This window comes from Phalacrocorax carbo, chromosome 1, assembly GCF_963921805.1.
Source record: "Phalacrocorax carbo chromosome 1, bPhaCar2.1, whole genome shotgun sequence".
Taxonomy (NCBI): Eukaryota; Metazoa; Chordata; class Aves; order Suliformes; family Phalacrocoracidae; genus Phalacrocorax; species Phalacrocorax carbo.
The window spans coordinates 145,538,187-145,552,841 of record NC_087513.1 but is presented as its reverse complement, the minus strand read 5'-3'; the positions used below and the strand labels follow the sequence as shown (position 1 = coordinate 145,552,841).

At 39.6% G+C, this 14,655-nt stretch overlaps 1 protein-coding gene across 4 annotated transcripts in view; it reads left to right on the top strand.

Annotated features, from left to right (window-relative positions):
• The window catches only part of VWA3B (von Willebrand factor A domain containing 3B), a 69,476-nt gene extending 57,885 nt beyond the window's left edge, over positions 1-11,591 (top strand). For 3 of the 4 annotated variants that reach the window (XM_064438498.1, XM_064438490.1, XM_064438517.1), the window contains 5 exons: positions 482-606; positions 1,701-1,838; positions 2,357-2,454; positions 7,061-7,275; positions 11,242-11,591. In XM_064438498.1, coding sequence (XP_064294568.1) covers positions 482-606; positions 1,701-1,838; positions 2,357-2,454; positions 7,061-7,275; positions 11,242-11,477 — 812 coding nt within the window. In that variant the 3' untranslated portion in view covers positions 11,478-11,591. Of the gene's footprint in view, positions 1-481; positions 607-1,700; positions 1,839-2,356; positions 2,455-7,060; positions 7,276-11,222 lie in introns of all 4 variants that reach the window. The other variant, XM_064438508.1, reaches the window with a different exon arrangement.
• Positions 11,592-14,655: the final 3,064 nt, after the last annotated feature.

Below are 14,655 nucleotides of genomic sequence, written 5' to 3'. Positions count from 1 at the left end.
TGTTTTCAAAGAATTCACTAAATGCTTCTGCCTTTTTTGTTGAGTTTTGAGCCAGAATGCTTAGAAGGTAAAATTGTATTCTGTTGTTGCATTAAAGAAGTGTGTGTGTGTGTGTGTTTATTTTTGTTACCTTCACTTGTTCGTTTTTTTAAATTACCTATCTTTAACTGTGGTAATAATTTCATTATGTCACCAGTCATCCACCTGATCAACTTACAAATTTCAGACCTGGGCTTGAAAATTTTTCTTTGTTTTATTTTTATGGCATTATTAAGAATAGTTACTAAGACTGTATTCTTTTCAGGTACAAATTTCTCTATTGCCCTAGCACAGCTTACCCCAGCTAAATGAAAATGAAGAATGTATAGTATAGATATGTTTGACCTCAGTGATGTGTGACAGCCTATGGGATTTTAAAAGAAAATTTCCACGAGAAGTAAAAGAAAAATGATTTGAATATTTTATTATGTTGGTTTTTTAGGAACTGTCATAAAGAATATCAGTTCTACCTGTACACTTGTTGATTTCAACAACGGGGAGACCCAGGTTGTGCCTGTGAAGTTTGCTATACCTGTGGGAGGTGCTATGCCATGCCCATATCTGCAGGTGAAAAATTGCATTTTTTAATGACAGAAAATATGCATTTTAAATTTTGTTCATTTGGTCACACATAGAATAAAGGATAGATTATTTTTTTTAATCTTTTAGATACATCTATTTTAAAGAAGAGTTTTTATTGATAGTAATATCATGCTATTTTCAACATGCTATTTTTCATTTGTTTGGACCTTGTTTTCACTGAAATACTATTCCTTAGTTTATTAGAATTCTGTTTTATTTTCTTTATAAAGTGTGACTATTTGGCCACCTGTATAAGAAAGGTGAGCTAATTACCAGCAGAATGATGGTTTCCTAGCACACAGACTATGAATCAAGGAGAGCCTTTTATACACAATGTGACATACAGCAGGTTATAACCATTTGGTTTTCACAACATATTTTAAATCCAGCAGATAACCTCATACTAAGGCAAAAAACAGTAATTAAAAAAAAATCACTCTTATTCCAGATCTGTTTTTATTTAAAATTTGTCAGCTGCTATCTGTAATCACAGTTGTTTTTTCAGGTGATTCTTATTTACACATGAGAGTGATGGTGGATACAGAAAGGATACAGAATGGATGCAGCTCTTTTGAATGCAAAAAGTATTTTTATAACTGTTTTGTTACACTTAAATCTTGAGACACACCTTTTTTTCCCTTTGAAATGAAGGCAAATCCTGACCAGGTAGTTCCTGATATTCTCTAAGAGAACCATCCAATTCTAGAGAAAATCTGCAGAATTTGATAGAAAATTGTGACTTCTGTGTTTACTGAAAAAATTTGAATTTGCACCCAGTTCAAGGGGCTGAAGAGTTATACGAGTTTCCTCATTCTTTTTGACTTGCTGGTTGAGCTCTGGTACATTTAGTAGGGCTCTGTTGATTATTTTTGCTTTGTGTTCTCTCCCTGATTCAGTGGAAATTGTGAGCTATTGGTACATGCAAGGATCAAGTTTTTTTCTTTTAAAGAGCCATGTTAAAGCATGAGAACATGTTAGAATGCTGATTCATGTAAAAATATCTTAGTATTTCCCTTACATGTTTTGTAAAATTTACAAGTTACACTGTTCTTGCAAACTGACGCTTTCCTGGTGTGCAGGTTGGAGACTATGTGTTTGCCAGAACTGGGACACAGGCAGGAAACGAATATTATGCACCTGCCATTGTCATAGCAACACCAAAGAGTGTGGAAATGGGTGATAAACTCTACACAGTTCTGATGTTCAACAACAGGAAAGTAAGTGAACCTAGAAGATGATACCCATTTGGCAATGGTATTACCATTGTTCTGCTTCTGATGAGGCAGATATAATTTTCCAGGCTAATGAGCTCTCTGTCCCAATGCCTGTCTCCAGCTAACCAAAGTAAATCAGATTTCAGGGCTCAACGAAGAGCTCAAGAAATTCTATAGGATAATTTATTTTTAATCATACTCTGTTCTTTCCTCTTTAATCCATTTGGTGGCTTTCACAAGCTCCATGCTGCTAAAATGAGAAACATAGAGGGGTTTGTCACAGTCAGTAGAGTCTTCAGTTCATTTCATCATGTTTGTTTATTTGTTTGTAAGCCGTCATGATAATTTTACTGCATTTTTCATAGTGCATATTAAGAAAATGTACTCTGTACTTGAAACTTTAATCTTCATTATTTAGAGGCTGATTACAGTTACATTAAAACGTTTTTTTATACATATGTATCTTCATTGTTTCTGAGATTTAGATTTAAATGAGATGAAAGTTGATTGCCTTATTGCAGGAACACTCTGTAAGGAGTGGGCTTATTAAAATCAGCCAAATGAAGTATGCCTTTTCCTGTCACTACATAAGAATGGCACAGATGGTGGATTACATGATGTGAGTATGCTTGAACATAGAAGTATAAAAGTAGTTTTACTTGAATCCTAAGTGTTGCATGTTGGGTTCAACTATGCTGTCAGGTTTCCACATGTAGTACTCTAACTACAGTTGTTGTGAACTGGCTTGCTCTACATATGCAACCAAGTGATTTGACCCACAAGTGTGTCAGTCAGACTGTCTGTCCAACCATTTTATTATCTGGCAATTTATTACCCTATATTCATTTTGGAATGAATTTGGGATGTGATGGTTTGAAGCTTAGCCCCAGGAAGCTGTTAGAGGATTGATGAAAGGGAAGATGAAGTTTCTATTTGTTGTAGACCTTATTTTTCTTTTAAGATATTTGTTGTGATAAAAAGCTATGCATTAAATCACCAGTTGTTTCTAAGATACTGAATCTTCTACTGGGCTTAAATCTGGAGAATGATGTTATCTCCATACATCTCCATACAGAGAGCATGTAGGATGAATATGAACTCCTGCTTAAGTTCTGCAGAACTTTTGTACAGCAGGGGTACCATTTTTCTCATGTGAAGTATGTGCCGAACGTGCAGTGGTTCCAAGTGATTGTGGACTACTTTTTCATCTTGTATTAATTTCGAGTTTAATCCATTTGAAATAGCATTGGATTATGATAACCTTCAGAGCACTAACAATCTCTGACAGTAAGCAACAACAGGTCTGAGGAAGTAGAATAAGATCAGAATAATAATCTATGGATATTTCTCCAGAATGCATTCCCAACCTCCAGCAGTTTGTCATTTAAGGATTTTCTGAAGCACAATTGGAGTCTCTGTCTTAACAGCCTTGATGGATTTTTCTTTCACAATTTTTTTGCAGTTATTTTTTTGAACCCATATAAGCCTTTATCATCCATAGCCTCTTCCCAGAAGGAGCTGTGCAGTTTCACATTTCGTGTGAAAAAACATACTTTTGTTTTGAATCTTCCATCTGTTTTGTAATCCTGTAGGGATTCTAGACTGAAGGGTTTCCTCTTCCATGTATGTCAACATAGTATGGGCACTGCTGCCAAAGAATTGTATAATCTCCAGCGTAGGAGATTTCTTCCCAAGAGGTTGCATGAACAGGACAAATCCCACCTTCAGAGGCAACTTTAGAAGTTCTTAATTTATATTGAAATGCTCTAAAATGATGATCAGTGTTAAAGATTACATCTAAAAATAATGGGTGAGGGTTCCAGTTGTGGGCTGATCTATGGATACCCTAAGAATGATGGAACAAAAAAGCAACACTGATTCAAGCCCTGTTTTCCACGCATTTTCTAGTAGTGATTCCAGCACGGTTTGAAACTTGCTGTCCTGCCAACTTGCAGCCACAACACATAAACAAATAAATACCCCCACTTTACTGAGCAGAATTCCAAATCTGAAAATACATCAATGCCTTTTTCCAGGCCAGATCAGATACATGATGGTAGCCTCTTTTCACTGAAAAGTAAACCTGAAGACCATGGTTTCCTACTTCATGCATACAAACAGTTAAAAAGGGGCAGGTATATGACTGACCTGAGTTCCAGCCAAATCAGTGGAAGTCTTTTCCTTCCACTGAGTTAGATTATATTCTAAATGAGATACCTTATTAAGACAAGATGTGACTAAATGCATAAGCAATACAAGTGGCTTCCATTCTACATGCTTTGTTTCGTGACTGAATGCTTTAATATAAATTTTAATATTATTCTCCAAACAGACTTTACTAGCAAGCTGACTTGCCATTGTTGTGTACAAACGATGAGAAAATTGAGTTATTCACGGGCAAACAGAGGAATTCTTTGGAGAACTGACTGAAATGGATGCACTACATTTTTGCAAACAACAAATAAATGCACTCATTAGATCTAAATTTTAGATGAAGTGATATCAAATCTGACAGATCTCTGGGTAAAATAATATGTGAAACTGCATATTGAAGTCATATTAACTGTGAATTTATATATAGTTTATATATATATGATATATATATATATATAAAATCAGCTAACAAACACTGATTTGGTTGTAAATACACTGGCCAGTTTGTATAGCAGATGATTGAAATTAAATTAATGAAATCTAAATAAATATTCCAAACAATATTGTTGCCACAACACAAGATAATGGACTCTCAGTTAAGGCATTCATTTTATCCCCTTTAAACCAAACTAAAACAGTTTTTCACATGGCCTGGAATAGAGCATAAATTTTACAGGCATGATGACTGAGCACACCAATGTCTTACAGTTGTTTTAAGGTCTGAAGTTTTCACTATATTGTTTCTGGTTTCTTCACAACAATTGTATATTTTAGAAACAAACCACCATATTTGAAATGACAGTGTTTTTTACTGCAAAAGGTCTCTATTTTTGAAGATGGCACTATTCAGATTGTCCTCAAATTACCGCCATTAAAGGGGCATGTGAAGCGCCTCCAAACAATATTATGTCAAATGCTATTACTTACATCTGATTCTAGTGTTTTAAAGACACCAAGGCCCAGATACACAAAGGGACATTTTGGGATTCAGGGCAGAAACTCTTGAGCATTTGGCAGCTCTGAGATTGGAATTTAGGTACTTCGGCTCCATGGATGTATATTGAATGTTGAGATTTATAGTGCAGAGTACAGTGAAATGTGTAAAGCAGCTAATAAGAAATTACAAAGAAAGCTGAGCATCTGAAACTGAGACTCTTAACTTAGATGCCCACTTACAGCCCTGACCTAGAAATATTTGGTCCTTTGGGATTCCCAGGGTCCTCTTTTGGCATTGGATAAACTACATAAATAGTAATTTTTAGCATATAGGCAACACAGACCAGGTACACAGATGAAGTGCATTGGAGTGCCAATAAAAACCTCAGTGATTACTACCAATCAACAATATTCCACAATTTGCTGCCAGAATCACAGCACCTTCTTTTGTACATTCCCAACTTTATCATCTACTGCAATATATTTCTCTCCATCTTTTCCACATTATGCATCATATCTGGTTCTGCTGATCTTTAGTGTCTTTCCAAGAATTAACAATAGAAGCCTGGTACTATAGAGTTTTATAGTTAAGAGTCTTTTAAGTTTCTTACTTCTTGGATCTATAACTCTCTACAGTAAATTGCTTTGTAAGATTTGAGCAGACAGTCCCTGACAATGCACTTAATAATTCAGAATGTTTGTCTTTTGCTTGTAACATTCTCAGCTAGGTTTTGAGTTCTCTGTAAAGCCACTTACTTGTAAAGTGAAATCTCATTCCTTTCTTGCTGCTTTACATGTCACTTCAGTATCATATAAACATACGTAATGTCCTCTTCTGGGCATTGGCTACATGAACTCAGTGGCTGCATCACAAAAAGCTGGTACTGGTGGTGATTTTGCTTTACATTTGTTACTTTGTGTAACTGCCATGCCATGTTGAATGTGTTTCATTAGTTACACATTAATCAGTTACTAGTATTAGCAATGCTATGGCAGTGCTCCAGCCCAGATTGAGTTGGAGTTTCCATTAGAGCCCCTACCTTTTAGAGGACATGGAAGTGTGCTTCCCACTGTAACTTCTTATTTATTATATTCTAAAATAGCTACCTACCTCCCATGTCATACTTATCAGAGGGGAACAGTGCATTATATTGCACCTGAGTGTGCACAGACCTGATGAGAACATGCTGACATTGTTGATAGAAACAAAGTAGAAGCATAATTTAATCACAGAATCACAGAACGGCAGGGGTTGGAAGGGACCTCTGGAGATCACCTTGTCCCACCCCCCTGCTTGAGCAGGCACACCCAGAGCAGGGGCACAGGAACGCGTCCAAGCGGGTTTTGAATGTCTCCAGGGAAGGAGACTCCACAGCCTCCCTGGGCAGCCTGTGCCACTGCTCCATTTAATCAGAAAGGAAACAAAAAAGTTTGAATGCAATACAATATTAGAAGCTCAAAAAGAGACAATCTTTGTGTGCTAAGTCCTGTAGAAGTAAGGAAAAAAAAGTAAAAGGGATAGCCCAGGCTTCCGTGTTGACAAGGGGTCCACAGTGCACATAGATGTATTACAACAGCTTGGCTAACTCTGCAGCTCTGGGTTCTTCGGGATTGTATTTTGATGTTTTTATGGTGTGTACTAGGCATTATGCTTAATTCACTGATCTTTAGAGGTACTAGTATAGCTCTTGTCATTTTAATATCAAATGCTAGCATCCATTTGGGGTGTTTTCCTGCCATCACAGTGGCAGGAAATAATTATGGCAGAACAAGCACTCTGCAAATGTAACTCATAAATTCCACATGCAAAGTAAAAAACTGTGTTCTGGGCCCGCACCGTAAAAGACAATTATTGCCCAAAGCCTTCTTGGACTCATAAGAGGTAAACAGAATTAGGGGCCAGAGCCCTGTTTTAGGCTATACTTTACTTATTTACTTATTTTGTAAATAAAAGGGAAACTGAATTGTAAGACATCTATAGCCCAGACAAATGGTCAAGCATGTGATAAGTCCTCCTCTTGTCAGTACTGTGAGATGTGGGAAAAGATGAAATCTATATAATGTAAAAAAGGATTTAAAATAGTATACGATATGTGTGCTTTTACATTAGTGAATTTACTTGTCTGATTTTCTAGCCTGGACAGAGAGGCCACAAGGCCCTCTGCTCACTCATCTGTGGAAGATGAAGGGGGAGAAGAAGCAAAGAAAAGTATTGTGAAAGAAGATAGGGGAAAAAAGAAAAAGAAGAGGAGACCAGGAGACAAAAGACATCCCATGGAGAGGATGCTGGACTCTGAAGTAAAACAGAGAGGAAGAAATTCACTGCCTAACAATGAAGAAGAATTTGAAGGTAAAAAAGTAGCTCTGGAAAATTATAAATATTAGGGATTAAATGGATCTGATGGGCCTTCAGTTAATACCCACACAAGGAACCAGGTTTCTGCATTTCTGGGTGTTAAACTAGCCTGCTTTCTCACGTCCTGTGTGACAAGGTTCTTTCACCTCCTTCAGAAACCATTCTTCACACTGATCATTCTCAGCACATGTTTTCCCAGCAAAAGGAAGAACTGAAAAAAACATATTCCAGCATATGCTACCTTAATTTTCCAAACACTTGTAGTAGCAGTTAAGATGCAATAACACCAACCTTAGAACCTGCTAGTAACCAGAGTATATGTTCCAGTTTGTCTACTGTTTGTTCCTTGTTGGATTAAAGGTATGTCTATATTGCAGGCATTAAATGATTTCATATGGAGCTCAATGCTTGTGGTGTCTGAGCTAGCTCAGTTAAAGCTGTCATCAATATCTGTACTCCATGTCACTCTGCAGCAGAGACCTGGGCTACTGTAGGCATGCCATTACATGCCACAGTCAGCTTTTCACACAATCACAGAACGGCAGGGGTTGGAAGGGACCTCTGGAGAACATCTTGTCCAACCCCCCTGCTTGAGCAGGCACACCCAGAGCAGGGGCCACAGGAACGCCTCCAGGCAGGTTTTGAATGTCTCCAGGGAAGGAGACTCCACAACCTCCCTGGGCAGCCTGTGCCACTGCTCTGGCACCCTCACAGGAAAGAAGTTTCTTCTCATGTTTATCGGGAACTTCCTGTGTTCCAGCTTGTGCCCATTGCCCCTTGTCCTGTCGTTGGGCACCACTGAAAAGAGTCCAGTCCCATCATCCTGACACCCTCCCTTTATATATTTATAAGCATTGATGAGATCCCCCCTCAGTCTTCTCTTGTCCAGGCTGAACAAACCCAAGTCTCTCAGCCTTTCCTCATAAGGAAGATGCTCCAGTCCCCTGATCATCTTGGTAGCTCTCTGCTGGACTTGCTCGAGCAGTTCCCTGTCCTTCTTAAACTGGGGGGCCCAGAACTGGACACAGTACTCCAAATGTGGCCTCACCAGGGCAGAGTAGAGGGGGAGGATAACCTCTTTTGACCTGCTGGCCACACTCCTTTTAATGCAGCCCAGGATACCGTTGGCCTTCTTGGCCCCAAGGGCACAGTGCTGGCTCAGGGTCAGCCTGTCCTGGTGCACCAGCACTCCCAGGTCCTTCTCGGCAGAGCCACTTTCCAGTAGTTCAGCCCCCAGCCTGTCCTGGTGCCTGGGGTTGTTCCCCCCCAGGTGCAGGACCTCTGCTGACTTCATGTACACATTTCTCTGTTATATGAGGAAGTAAGTTATCCTGAACTTGAACGAGCATTGCCCCTTACAGAGATGGATTTTTGTGCTCTCTAAGATAATGTGGATTCAGCTACATGGCTCTTAAATAGGTGGTTGATGAGGCCTTATATTTCCATGAAGCCTTATATTTCCACAGAGCTGTGCGTCCTCTATGAATTAATGGAGTATTTTGGAATGTTGTGGTTTGGTTTGTGCTTAGCTAAAATAGTCCTGATAGTTTGGAGGAATCAACAACTCATTCCTGTTATTCCCACTCAGGGAAACAACGTGAAGAGAAGTGAATAAAGACTAAGTAATTGTGTTAGTTATTTAGTGTATATTAACTTCATTTTGTGTTGATGTGTACTTTTGTCTTATTTATTCCAGAACTATTATATTTAACACATTACTATTTTAATGTGCGCACCTACCGCTCCTATTGTGTTAGTTACTTCTGTGTGTTTATGAGAGAGTGAATGAAGTCCTGGCAAATTCCCACTGTTAGTGGGCCAATGGTTCTTTGTCTAGGTAACTCAAATAAAACTATTTGTTTGAACAAGATCACAAATACTTAACTCAATGGTTATTGCAATCATTGTTTTTATAGATACTTTAAAAAACATGTATTTGTGTTTATAGAAAAATTCTTCTCCCTGTCTTACTGCCTAAAATCAATGTTCATTTCACATTATTTCCTTGTGGATTTTCCAAAATGGTGATCTACTAAAAAACTAAATCAGAAAACAATTCAGAGTGAAGTACAGGTATGATACATAGTAATAGACTGCATTGCCTGATGCATTAGCAAATCCTAGCTAACAGTGCCCAAATCTGCTTTTTAATTTATAATGAGATGTGACTTGAAGCAATTACACTGATAATTACTGTAACTGCCAATATGGGGTAGGTGGGAGACCTTTGAAAATGATCATTTTCTATCATTTTCTGTGGCAAATCTAGTTCCTCTGAATTGGGTTCAAGAGTGTAACAGCTGTGGCACCTGGCAGTCTAGTGGATTGGCTGGGTTTCCCACAGTAGGATTTCACATTTTTAGCACCCACTTGTTTTCCAGTCTCATTTTCCAGATAGTTCATTCAACGTTTGGAGAAGGCTCTCATAATAAAGCAGTGTTCCCATCTGTTGGTCATGGCTTGTTTAATAAACAGTTGATGTCAATTCAATTATGCTTGCATCTGTACTTACTGCAGCTGTGTGTTGTTAAGGGCTCCCCAAGAGCCTCCAGATTTGGCTTTTGTTTTTCTGTTGATAGCATGTTACAGCTTGGCCAAAACGACTCTTCTGTCAGCATTGTCCGCTCGTCGAAAGAGGAAAGCATGTTAAACTTTTCACCCCTTTCCCCGTAAAGAGTGGAACGTGGAGATGCGCAAGGAAAGACAGTGCAGTTCCTTTGGTGTAGGAGGCATGTGTTGGGGTGCCTGAGCGGGGAGACGAAGGGTGATTCTGTCCAGATTCTGGGAGTAAGACCAGAATGGTTTCTTTCAGTACCTTGGGAAGCTACATAGGGAGCACGTGCGCTGGGTAAAGAAAAGGAACAGTTTGTGAACTGTGCGTGATGGGGAACACTCATTTAACAGTGCATCTTTCATTTTATTCAAGGCAGCAGTATGGCTGAAATACCTTCCAGTATCGTAGTCCAGCGATGTTTTCATACTGCAGACATACCATCAGCTTATAGGATACAGTAAAGAAATTTCCTGAACCTCACACAGGTGAACTCCAGATTCCTGTCTCTTAGGTTGCCCAAGAAGAATCAGAATGTTCCTTTTGTATATCTAAGTGCTGATGTTGTGCGTGTATAAGACAATTTCCAAAAGCATTCTTTTGATTTTTAAACCCTCAGCTTCAGCGTTTTCAGTGGTAGCTATGGATGATCAGCATTCCTGAACCCAATCATACTCATGTCTCATACTCTCTACGTACTCAATCCGTGCTGTTGCTTCCCCACTCTGTTTATCATAACTTTATTCTTCAGATGCTTCCCACAGATTTGTTTTCTGCGACACAACTGTTTATTACACAATCATTTAAAACCCCCAAATCCCCCCCCAAGAAATATATGAAGCCAAATAGATCTTGCAATTTTGTTTAGTTTGTTTCTTCCTATTTTATTGTTTTTCATTTTTCCTCCTGCTTCTGGTCTTTTGCCATTCATTCATTACGATTGTCATTGTTTTGTGCCAGGAGTGTGCCTAGGAGTTGGAGGTCTCATTTGATATGATTGCAAAAAGTGACTTTTCAGTGACACAGTATTGTTAATAGCAAACCAGAGAAGATAAGCATGGTTGTACTGGGCCAGACCAAGGTCCATGTAGCCCAGACACTGTCGTCAGCAGTGTCTAGAAGATGATTCCAGAGGAAGGGTAAGAACAGTTGGCATGTGAATAACAACAGCTACAAGGTTAGAAAATGAGAATAGCTAAAAAGCAGACTGGTTTGAACTTATGAGGAAGAAAGCAAAAAGGAAGGCAGTGAAAAGCCTTGTTACACAAGACTATCGCTCTGTTACCATAGCCATGGAGTCATTTGTTCCATGATAAATTTGAGGACTGGGGGGGGCTGTTGAACTGCTATATCCAAGCTCATGGTGGGTCAATATTTTCTCTCACTAAAGGGTACCTGTTCTCTCCTAGCATCTTCGTTCTCCATTTCATCGTCCTGGCATTCATCAAGGCAAACTCTGCAGACACCAAACGCTTCAACTCCCAGCTCACCACAGCATCCCTGTTGCTTGCACAGTCTTGCTGTAGAAAAGTCTCCAGAGCCTGGTGAAAGCAACATCAACAGAATTATTAGGGTCAATGTGGAGCAGCAAGGATTGGCAAGACAGCCTCAGCACCACTGCGCAGAGGAAAGGAAGCCACGTTAAGGGTGCGTGGTGAAGGAGCTTGTGAGGAATGGATGAGGCTGCAAATAGGAAAGATTTTTAGCACCTGTAACTGTAAAATTTTATTCATCGAATTAAAAATAAACTGACTAGTTAAACTATTTTTGACTTTGCAGTCTTACTTTGGAGGTATGAAAGAGAAACAGTGTCAGAGGTTCAGCTGTGCTGCTGAAAACTCAATATGAGAAGAGAGAATGAAAATTGTATTTGTCTGAGTACCCTTTGTTTGCAGTAGACCTATTTAATTTATTAACTGTGGCCTTTCTTATGAAATGCCTTTTCCCAAGACTCCTTTTTCACAGACTCAGTCTGTAAGGCATCTGGGAAGACCCGCTGCAGGCAGCTTACCCAGTTTTCCACTGGTGCTGGCTTTTACTTATATCTGTCCTAAAGCTTTTCCGCTGGTGGGGATGTCCCATGAGAATAGAGAGGAGGTGCTTTGCCCTCGAAGACTAACCTCTTGGTAACACAGACTTAGTCCGAGGGCTGAATTCTTCTCTATGATGTTTGATATAAAGCCAGTGCTATTCTGAAGGCAGAGGAATTGCTCCAGTGCTATGGCATTATAAATGAAGGCAGGAACTGCACCTAGACACATTTAGAAGCATCTCTACTCTTAGCTCCCAAAAACTGGATAGGTGACAGAACCCGTGAAAAAAAAAAATCCAAATAAAGATTAATTTTCTCTAACACATGTAATGTGATATTCACTGTCTGAGACATGACATTTGAAATGGCCCACAGCTGGGGGGATGTAGTGTGTTTAGCACGGAAGATCCTGACCTCAGCCAAAGTATGACTTGTGGGTGTAGTCACATAATCGTGTGCTTGTCTTGGGCTTTCTGTTAAGCAGGAGGAGATTGATTCTTAATATTTTTGGCATATCAAGGTGACTGGACATTAAAAATTCTTGCAAGTTTGCCTTTAGATACCTATGCAATTTCCAGGCAGATGTATGTATTCATCTTTACGCTTGAAGTAAAGTGGAGTTGAAAAGATACACTTAACCAAATAGAAACAGAAAATGGCCAATTAATGTATACATATGCAAATACTGTAACCCAGTGGTACATTTATATTAGGTGAATTCCAGCTTTTATGGTAGCCAGTTTAATCACAGACCTTTCTGTGTTTCAGATAAATGGCATATTTGTAAGTGGGTCTGACTGCTAGGATATTCTTCTGCTTTGATGTAGCAGTATCATCTCAGGTCTTTTCTTTTCCTGTATTACCTCCTCTACACTTTGATTCTTCTCTTTCTAAATGTCTTTCTCAGATAAACGCTATTCTTAGATTAATATTGCATTATTATTACATTCCACATATCTTTCTGAATGAATTAGCAAATATTAAAGATTGCTGCATGATTAAACAAAGAGTAATAGAGACAGTTTCACCTTACAAGACGGTGTCTGGCTGTCCTGGCTCTTCTGGATGCCTGGAGTGTAACACCGTTGCTGCAGATTTCAAATGGCAGTGCCAGGAGTGCTGTGCTGGCTGCACTCAGGGACTCTAGGGCCTGACAGCCAGTGATGTGGTGAACCAAGGACACCTCTGCAGCTGAGCATGGATGTCTGCATGCTGTTAGGGAGGCTTTTGCACGGATGTATGGGGAAATAATTTCCATCAGTGGCAAAATGACTGGGACAGAAATACAGAAGATATTTTCTCTGCTCAGGAAAGGTTATTCTAAGTTGGGATTGGCTGAAGCCCAGGCGTTTTACCATACGGCTTCTCTTATGGTCTTCCTTTGTGTTTGTGTCTGTTTAGAATAATAGCGAGGAAATGCCTTCTTTGAGTGAGGGATCTCTATTTCATGCAGCACACTTCTTCTGAGCATGAAATATTTCACTTAGCACAACGTAAGCATGGTGAGAACCTTGACTTTTTGCCCCTGACATCTAAAAGAAACAGAGCAATGATCAGAGAATGTCCCAAACACCACGAAATTCTCAGCTCTCGCCAAAAAGTCTTTCTGTGTTGCTAGTACCTATACCTTGCTCTTGTGAGGTAAATTCCCTGCACAACGGAGCAGGTGAAATAGTCTGTTTTGATTTTACAGATGCAGGAGAATCACATTTGATTTATGGCAAAGCTGGTAGAGTCTCCCTTGAGGCTGGTGTGGAGGCGCCACCTGGAGCTTCTTGCAGTGCTTATTAACAGATCTCAAGGAGTCACCCAGAGGAGGACAAGGTGCGGCATTATTTTCAGAAAAATGGGTGTCCCCTGCTGTCGGAGAACTGAAAGTACCATACTTGATACCCCGCTTCTCTTGGGCTTGATCTGTCGGCTGTGCTTCTATGTACAAGCACACCAAAAATCTCAAGTCTGTGCTTCACATTTTTAATGGCCATTAATATGAAATGAGAATAGCCTGATGCCATCCTTTAGGAGAGACTATATATATAAAAAATTATTTCTATAGGCAATGGAGGCAAACGGAGTCTTTGAGGATATATTTTAGGCATCTCCCCTCGGGCACTTCCTTTAGGCATACCGAGGTGCCTACTCTAGGCAGCCAGTTCAGGTGTACACTTGGCCAGGACAATCCTACCCACTGTCTGTGTGCGTAAGTGTTTGCCAGGAGAACACTGAGCTATCAGGTTTGGGAAAATTTTGAGGTTTTGATCCCTGATTCTGTCTCAGTGTGGAGAAAAAAAGAAATAAACCATACAGATATTTTTCTTTAGTAAAGGAGAATTACGGAGTCTGCGTGGCCAGAATGACCTTGCAGCCAGGATACTTCAGTGGGATGTGAGAGAGATTGTTGAAATTTCTGCCTAGTGTGATTCAGGGAAGACTCAAACCTGGGGAAAAATTTAATTCTGAAATGGTCTATCCTGGAAGTTGCAGTTTGGATAGTTCATGTTACCTTCTGTTCTGCAGCTCAGGCTCCTTACTTACTCCATCATGCCCTGGAGTTTTCTCTTGGAGAACGGAGCTGGCACACACGAGTCCCTGGTTACAGGGAGTCACTGGCGATCTGTTCTACCCAGAGGAATAACGGGTATTAATATCATTATACCACTGCATCCATGAAATGTTAAGCCAGGATAGCTAGGAAGAAATATTTCTACTGTGGAGATGAACACTTTGGATTTCTGGAGGAAATGGCACTCCCAATGAATGGAAAAGCCCTATAGATTTTGGTAGAAAAGAT